The sequence below is a fragment of the Tupaia chinensis genome, unplaced genomic scaffold (assembly GCF_000334495.1).
Source record: "Tupaia chinensis unplaced genomic scaffold, TupChi_1.0 Scaffold140534_1, whole genome shotgun sequence".
Lineage (NCBI taxonomy): Eukaryota > Metazoa > Chordata > Mammalia > Scandentia > Tupaiidae > Tupaia > Tupaia belangeri.
Window position 1 is genome coordinate 325,831 of NW_006200409.1, and position 9,628 is coordinate 335,458.

The window sequence follows — 9,628 nt, forward strand, 5'->3', positions numbered from 1 at the left end:
AAAATGTGTACATGAATGAATTTAATAGTACTAGTAGTGTTATGGCCCCAGACTGGAGACAACCCAGTTATACTGCAATATATCATCATATTCTGCAGTTAAAAAAGAAAACAAAACACCAAACCAGGGGCCAGTAGGTGGTGTGGTGGTTAAGGTAATAGACTCCTACATAGCTGACAAGGATTCGAGTCCCAGACCCAGAAGCCTGAAAATAATGTCGGGCACACATGTACGGATGTCCCAAATCATTAATGAATTAAGAAGGGACTGCAGAGGCCTCAGAAGAGACCTTCATGGCTACTGAGAACTAGTAATTGCAGGGGAATAGGAGAAATGAAGATTTTCCACTGATAATTCAGCCTCTAGCCCACAAACTCGTGTGACTGAACTTCAAGTTTGGGAAAAAACACACTTTCCATCAGATGACTAGAAATCACCGCAGGACCACAAGGAATATGGGAAAGCAAGAAAATACCTCTCCTCCAAGGGAAAACAATAACTCCTCTTCATCCACAGACAGTTCAATGGAAATCATGGAAATGTCTGATAAAGAATTTAGAACATTCATAATCGCAAAGCTAACAGAGATGGAAGAGAAGAGAGACAATGAACTGCAGAAGAGAAAGGAAAAGAGCTGATGAGTTCCAGGAGGTGAGAAAATTCTTGCAAGATCTAAAAGAGGAATTACACACTTTACAAAAGAATTAAATGAAACTGTTAGAGATGAAGGCTATAATACAGGAAGTCAAAATCTGTCTTGAAAGTATTAAAAGCAAACTAGATCATACCGAAAATAGAATCTCAGATGTAGAAGAGAAAATTGCTGGCCTAGAAATATCCACCACGAAGACTGAGAAAATGGCCCAAAAATTTGAAAATAATATACGAGAAATATTAGATACCATCAAACATCCAAACATCCAGATAATTGGCATCCCAGAAGGCGAAGAGACTCCTAAGGGCATTGATAATCTATTCCATGAAATCCTGCAAGAAAACTTTCCAAACCTAGAGAGGCACTCAAAGATCCAGTCCCAAGAAATACAAAGGACCCCAATCAGAATCAACTCAAGATCTTCTCCAAGACACATTATAGCCAGATTGACCAAAACCACAAAGACAAGATACTAAGATTGGCAAGAGAGAAACAGCAAGTTACCTACAAAGGCTATCCCATCAGACTAACAGCAGACCTCTCATCGGAAACAATGTGACCGAGGAAAGAAAGGAAAAATACATTCGAAGTGTTAAGGGAAAAGCAATTGCAACCAAGAATACTGTACCCAGCAAGATTATCCTTCATATGGGAAGAAAAGACAAGAACATTCTCAGATAAACAAAACCTGAATTAATTTACCAGCACCAGATCAGATCTCCAAGAAGTTCTCAAGGGAGTGCTATGTCAGGAAAATTAAATGTAGAAATAAAAGATCAAGAACTAAGAAAATGGCCAACTTAATCATAGAGACAAGTCTGGAGTTGAATATTATATCCCAGAATTCAATCGGGAAGGTCGAACCACAACACAAGATAGATTAAGTACATGAGACTGAACTGATGAAATAGCATTCTGTAATTTTTGACTTAGGCTTTGTTGTCTGGTTTTAAGAGTTTTTGTCCTGTCTTGAGCTGTCAATCGGTTCATGTACCTACTATTTGAACAGAATACTAACCTGATTCCAGGCTTTAAATTTTAAGCAAATTTCCTTACCAATTCAAAACTGCTTTTCTTTAAATTACCAGCTAAACTTGTTACTGAAAGTACTCAGATTATTTAAGAAATTGTGTGATCAATAAAATGTGGGAGGAAAAGGAATGGAAGACAACTGTAGACACCAGAGATAGTGTGAAAAGAGGGTGGGAAAGGGCAGAGGGTCAGACATAGGGGTAAAAATACATACATATACATACACACACATGCACACACATGTGAACCTAGAAATGGAAAATTATTGATAACATATATGATTAAGCCACTATGCAGTATATTCTGGATGGGAAACCACTTTTTGTATGCTGTGACAATGATTAAGGGATGAATTAACATTAATTAATTTAAAAAAAAGTTTCAGGGAAAAAAATGCGTATTTAATGACTGCAGTATGTTATATAGCTCCAGCTAGGTGCTACTTCATACTATGTTCATTCTACTTACTGAGGTTTAGGCCTAAAATCAGACTTGTGTTCATGGATATGTACATATGAGCTGTGCTTGCTACTGGAAATATTCAGATTAAGTAAGTTATTAGCAAATCAACAAAATGGGGGGAAAAGGCATAGAAAGCAACCATGGATACCAGTGGGAGGAAGGTGGGACATGGCAGAAGGTGAGAGACAGGGAATCAAGGATGGCATAAAAAGCAAAATACACAGGAAACAAGAAATGGAAAATTATTTGTCGACGATAACACGTATGTTGATGTGCTTGATCGAGACAATATACAGTGTATTCTGAATGGGAAATCTCATTTTGAATGCTGTAATGATGTATAGTGAATGAATGTAAATAAATAAATTTAAGTTAAAAAAAAAAAAAAGAAAAAAGAAAGGACTGCAGCATGGTTAGTCCTCCTTAGAGGTGATTTCTTTCTCTCTCTCTCCGGATAGTGTTTGTACCCTATGGCAAAAACTTAAAAAAATTTAAAAAAGAAAATGACTGAAACATACAACCTAGAGAAATGATGTGGAGTAAAAAAGCCAAACAACCCAAAAGGTTACACGTCTGTTTTCACTTATGTAACATTCTCGAAATAACAAAATTGTGAAAATATTGAGCCTATGACTGATTGTCAGGGATGTGGGAATTAGGAAGGGGTAAGGACAAAAGGGAGATGGGGGGCGGATTGTTGCTATTAAAGGCACGTAAGCTCTCTGTAGTGATGGAAATGTTCAGTGTGTTCACTGTGCCAACGTCAGTATCTTGGGTGTGAAGCTGCACTATATACTTCGGCCGCACCCTACGTTACCACTGGGGGAAACTGGTTCAAGGTTACACAGGGTGTCTACCATTTCTTACAAACAGATGTAAATCTACAACTACCTAAAAAGAAAGATGTTCTTAATAAAGGTACTAGGGGGACCAGTAAATGGCGTAATGGTTTCATTGCTGGACTTCCACATAGTCAACCACAGTTCTAGTCCCAGACCTGGTGGCTTAAAGCTAACACTGAGTATGTGTGCCTGCGTACCCAAAATCCTGAGAGGAGGAGGAGGAGGGACTGAGGCGTGGCCATCCCCCAAGGGGTTGATTTCTCACTTTTTGTCTCTCTGGCAAGCACACATGCCCTATAGTAAAAATTTCTCTTTAAAAAAAAAAAAAAAAAAAAAAAAACCAAAATTCTTTGGCCGGAAGTTAATTAAAAAGTACTAGGTTGAGGACCAGCAGGTGGTACACTGGGTAAGGCACTGGACTTCCCACATGGTCAAGTGCGGTTCAAGTCCTAGACCTCGTGGCTTACTTTCTCACTCACTCTCTCTCTCTCTGGTGGATACATGCACCCTATAGCGAAATTAAAAAATAATAATAAACAGATTAAAAAAAAAAAAGGTACTAGGTTAAAGAAAAATTTGGCCTTCAATGATCCTACAAACTAAGTACATCTTTATTAACACAATACAAAAACATGTTCAAAATCTACCCAAATGAAAATACAACATAGGAAAAAAAGTAACTTACAGAAATTACTTCCTTGGGTGGTGAATTTTTTATAACATTTAATGGTGACACTGAGTTTCCTGGAGGAAAAAAAGTATAACTCTTAATAAAAGCCAAATACTACTTTTTATTTCTGACAAAATGAAATGGCATAATTAGGTGGTATTCAGATAATAGGGCTCTACCATAACAGCCTTATAGTTACACCAAATGTAAGTAACATCCTACTTAGTAGCTAAGTGGAAAATAGAAACTTCCTAGCTGACTGCTCCTACCACTATGGTCTTTCCTGCAGTCATTAAGGCAGTGCTTCCCAAAATTGTTGGACTCGGATCCCTTTACGATTAGAATTATTGAGGATCCCAAAGAACTTTTTCTGCACGTGGCTTCTATCAACATTTTCTATGTTAGAGGCCCCGCTGCAGTGTATGCACTGCACTGCTGATATGCCATGCTAAACAGAGAGGAAGCTCAGGTTCAGTTCCCAGTACAACCTAGAGGCCAGGCGTGGTGAAGTGTGTCCACATGGGAAGCTCAGGTTCAGTTCCCAGAACAACCTAGAGGCCAGGCGTGGTGAAGTGTGTCCGTCATCCTTTCTGCTGCTCACCATGTGCTCTCTCGTTCCCTGATCTACCTCTGCCTACCCATCCCTAATGTCCTAAACACCACCTAACAATCCCAGCAACTAGGGACGGCTGTAGCAAGAGGACTGCAAGCTCAAGGCTGACCTGGGCAACGGAGCCAGCTTTTGTCTAAAAACAAACAAAACAAAAAAGAGCTGGGTATGGTGAGGATGCATGTGCTGTAGTCCCTTTTGGGAGACAAAAGTAGAGCCATGATACAGTAAGAATCTGCCTTCAAAAAAGATTTTTGGCTATTTTTATTTATTTATTTATTTTTGCTTTTACCAGTAGATGGTGTGGTGATTAAGGTGCTGAACTCCCACATGACTGACCGTGGTTCAAGTCCCAGACCCAGTGGCTTGAAATTCAAACCAGGTGCTATGCATGAAATCTCAAAAGGGGAATGGAGAAAGAATTGCAGCACGGATGCCCTCCACCCCCTGGGGGGGGGTGGATTTCTCACTTTTCCTCTGTCTCTGTCTGTCTCTCTCTGGCAAGCTCGTACGCCCAACGGCAAAAACCCCAACAACAACAAAAAAGTTTGGGGCAAGCATATGGTATAACAATTATGTCACTGAATTCCCACTTGGCTGTGGTTCGAGTACCAGACTCAGTGGCTTATATATCATGCCAGCACATGCGCATGCCCAAGATCTCAGGAGAAGGGGTTGCAGCATGGCCATTCCCTCTGTGGGGTGATTTCTTAGTTTCTCTCTGACAGTCTCTGCCTGTCTCTAGTAAATGCATGTGTCCTGAGGCAAAAAACTCTTAGAAAAAAAAAAAAAGTTTTAGGACCAGCAGATGGAGTAATGGTCATACTACTGGACTCTTATTCAGGTGACCGTGCATGGTTGGAGTCCTGGACCCAGCGGCTTAAAACTCATGCTGGGTGCGTGTACGTAGTGCCTAAAATCCCGAGAGGTGAATGGAGGAAAAGGGACTATAGCATGGCCATACCCCATGAGGGGTGATTTCTTGCCTTCTGTCTCTCTGGTGATCACATGTGCCCTATTGCAAAAATCGCTCTAAAAAAATAAGTTTGGGGACCAGTAGTTGGTGTAATGGCTATATCACTGGATTCCCACGTAGTCAACTGCGGTTCGAGTTCTGGACCTGGTGGCTTAAACTCTGGGGGCGTGTGTGTGCATGCCCAAGATCCCAAGAGAATAGAGAAGGGATTGCGGCATGGCCACCCCTCCAGGGTGGGTGACTTCTCACTTTCTGTATCTCTGTTTTTCTGGCAAGCACACACACCCTATAGCAAAAACAACAACTAAAAACCTCTCCAAAAAATATTTTTTATTGCATTAGAAATTAAATTAAGCTAAATTTAAAAATATTTATTCATTTAAAAAAATGACCTCCGTATTGACGTAATTAAAAACAAAATGTGCTTTGAAACAAACAAACAAAAAAAAACAGAAGTTTTACATTTTGCATCTCTCTTTAGTGTCTGGCTTAACAGATGACAGGTAGATTCACATAAGTGCTGTCACGATATGCTCTTTGGTTACAGTATCTGAAGAAAATCTGACCTCACGCACCACTGCGCAACACCAGGCAATCGGTCATCTGGAAAAAACTTTACATTCAGTTCTGCAGAGTTGCCAAATGCTGACATATTTCATCATACTATACAAAAAAATGCAGTTATTACTATCACCAGAAAAGTCTCAAATATTAGGAAGCTCAAAACTCAGAGTGGCAGACACAAGTTTTCTAAAATACTAATTTGCTTGAATACTATTTTCTATCATTAGCCCTAAAATACTGTCAGCTATGTTGTTGGGGTTTTTTTTTTGTCTGTTTGCTTTTTTTGAGAGGTTTTTGCTATAGGGTACGTGCGCTCGCCAGACAGAGAGAGACATAGAGACAGAAAGCGAGAAATCACCCCCCAGGGGGGATGGCCACATTGCAATCCCTTCTCTTCCATTCTCTGCTCAGGATCCTGGGCACACACGCACATGCGACCGGCATGAGTTTAAGCCACCAGGTCTAGGACTTGAACTGCAGTCGACTACATGGGAGTCCAGTGACAGCCATTACACTAACTGCTGGTCCCTCAGCTGTTTTTCTTGATGTGACAGGCTCACTTTGTTGATCCTTGAGACAATACTTGTCAGGTATATAAGTATGAGTAACCACAGTTTGTTATTAAAGTAAAAAGAATGTTTCAAGGGAAAAAAAAATCTCCACTCAGAACACAACTCAAATCACACACATGCTTATCATACTCACGTGAAACATGAACAGGAGTGACCCCCATCTCGTTGGGCAGAGTATTATATATACCTATACACGAGATTGAGATTAATGAAATTTTTATTGTTCCATCAAGATCATTTTACAGTGAAATTGGCATTTTGGATTTCTGTTTTCACCACAAGTGCATGGCAATGAAAAACTCAATGACCACTTGACCACGTGGGTGACCCTGTCTTAAGGTGAGCTAGTCATCATTAGCAGTCACTCATAGTTACTTTTGCACTGTCAGTATAAAGTCAGCACAGATAAAAAGGCAAATAATGTTTTAATGTCATTAGGAAAATAGTTTTGACCTCTTAGGGCACTCCAGATACCCAAGGGGCCACATTCTGAGAATTATATCAGGTTAAAGTTAAAAGATCACATCTCACATACATTCAAAAAGACTAAATTTTCTACCAGGTCCCAATCTCCTTTTATTTTTAAAAGAATTGTTTTTATTTATTTAATTTGATTTATTTTAGGTTGATAAGCGAGAGAGGAAAAGTGAGAAAGCAAGCTGCCAGGTCTGGGACTCGAACCGTTGTTGGCCATGTGGCAGTCCAGTGCCCTTAACTACCATGCCACCCACCAGTTCCCCTAGCCTCCTTAAAAAGCAGGTTTTTATAATTAGGACCAAAGGGATGATAAAACAAATCACACAACATTGGTTAATATCTCACATATATCTTTGTGAGCTATCATATATATAGTTTTTTGGTATTTGAAAAATAGGGTTAATCTTTAGAGCACTCATAAAGAACTACTATTTCTTTTCTATCAGATTGTTAATTTAAAAGAAATAAAAAGAAAAAACAAGCTTATCTGTGAACTTTTTCTCTCCAGGAATTCTTTGTCATTAATCAAGCCTAAGGAAACTACTAAGTATCTGTTTTTACCTTCTATAATTTATTAATAATTAAATGCAAACACCATTAGGTAGTTGTTTGGCTGGTCTGTTAACAGCCCCCTGGTGTGTATATGTTTGTGCTAAGTCACAGAAATTCTCAAAATCAAAAAATAATAACCCTGTGGTCTTCACTTACCTGATGGCAATGTCTTCCCGTCTCCTTTGGATCCAACCACATTTCCACTGAGGTCATTAGGAATTGAAGATACTGAATTGTCTTCCCGGCTAGCCAAATACTGTTTGGTTTGCTCACAAAGTAAAAAATTGTTCTTTTTATTTCCATTCTCTGGGCTTTTCAACCTGAAGTTGGGATGGTTAGGATGTGCTCCAGGACTCCTTAAAGAATCAGGTGATGGAAGCTTGCTTTCATTTTTCTCAAAATTAAATGGCTCTGTCATTCTACAAGTAGATGCTTGCGAATTATTTCTTGACATCATATTAAGTGGCAATTTAACACTCATAGAAGTCTAAAGAAAGAAATGTATCAAGAGGCAACTTTAAAATCACAAAATAGAACTGCAGGCTCAGGGACATTCTTTAAAATATTTATGTAATAAATTGAATCATAAAAGATTCAAAAGCACGTATAACCATGAAAACAGAACCTGGCCTTTAAAGCACAAGTAGGACACTTTAAAAAAAAATTTTTTTTTTGTCCTAAGGCATGTGTGTTCGCTGGAGAGAAATAAAGCTGGTCAAGGAGTGAGAAAACAGCTCCCACGAGGAATGGTCACACCACGATTCCTTCTCCTCCATTTCTCTCTCCTTTCGTAATTGGAAGCATGCACGCACACGTGCCTGGGTTATTTCTGAAACTGTTAAGTGCAGGACGCAAACTGCGCAGGGGGCCATGTGGGATCCAGTTACCTTAGCCACCATATTTTATAAGGAACTTCAAAATAAACTCTTTAAAAAGCCTGAAATCTACTGAGCTAAGTCAGGAACTCACCATCCTGAGCTTGTTCCACTTTTTTATTAATAAGTAGAAACTACAAATTTAAAAGATCATCCAAAGACTAGCTCGAGAGACACCAAGAGAATAATCTCAGGGGTTGGACCATAGCAGTAGAACACTTAAGTTTTGTGAAGCTGACCCATGTGGGAAGGTTCTGGGTTGGTATATGCAGATCCCGAGTAACCTGTGCCCAGAACCTGTGCTAGGTGGACCCAGAGATCTTCATCAAGACTTCATTGGGGGTACTGTCTCTTTCTGTCTCTCTCCCTCAAAGAAGAAACAAACAAACAAAAAGACTTATGTTACAGTTAGAGACCATCCCTTGCTTCTAAAAGCTTTCAAGGAAACAGGAGTAGGTCTTTGGTATTTCAAAAGAAGATACTGCCAAGCTAACACCGATATCTTAATGGTAAAATGCACAGAGGTTTTTGTTTAAATCTGTCACCACCTACCTTACCTATCTTCTCCAAATCAATCCTCCCCTATTTTATTCTACATCAAGTCTTTGAATACACAAAGCCCAGAATGCCCAGGCTTTCCCATCTGTTTGTTCATCCTCATTATAGTTCATAATTCTCAGCTGATGGCATTGTCCCTGGTTTTCCCAAGGCCCCTTACCCTTTGATAATCTCCAGCTGAACTTCCATAAATTTTAATTTGTACCTACCAGCTTTTAAGGATCTGTGTGCTTTCTCTCAAAATGAGACAGATTGCAAACTTCCTGTGTTTAATTTGTTGCAAATGCTTCTATTCAGAAATAACACTGGCCTGTTGTTTTTCTATCATGCTTAAAGAATACTAAGTATTTTGCCAAGGGGAAGTAGTTAGAGTGGACAAACAACTCTTCCTTTTGAAGTAGTGACCTGCAGCTTTGACTATAAACCTGGACAGAACTTCTGCCTATTCTCCCAGAACTATTCAGAGGAAAATTTAAAAAGTCACAGATGGTTCAAACTATCATGAGTAATTATCTAAATGCTGTTTAAAATGGTTTTTAAGATAAAATTTTTAAAAAAATCCTCCCTCCTGGTGCTCTAAAACATTTATTGCATTTCTTATTTCAAATTAGATCTAGCCTACCAATCCAATGGAAATGCAGAAACAATCATGAAATTTAACAAAACAAATACAGAGGTACACTAAAAGGTGGGATACTCTTAGTGGGCTAGATCCAAGGAAGATTCTCCAATAACAGGCCCCTACCCAGGTGGAGAGCTATGGTGGAAGACCCTGCAGCTGCT

The 9,628-nt window shown here is 39.3% G+C and overlaps 1 protein-coding gene across 1 annotated transcript in view; it reads right to left on the reverse strand.

Annotated features, from left to right (window-relative positions):
- The window catches only part of TDRD1 (tudor domain containing 1), a 77,661-nt gene that overhangs the window by 58,127 nt on the left and 9,906 nt on the right, over nucleotides 1-9,628 (reverse strand). The window contains exons 2-3 of the mRNA XM_006162761.2: nucleotides 7,569-7,899; nucleotides 3,677-3,735 (exon numbers count right to left, since the gene is read on the reverse strand). Coding sequence (XP_006162823.1) covers nucleotides 3,677-3,735; nucleotides 7,569-7,899 — 390 coding nt within the window. The remainder of the gene's footprint in view (nucleotides 1-3,676; nucleotides 3,736-7,568; nucleotides 7,900-9,628) is intronic.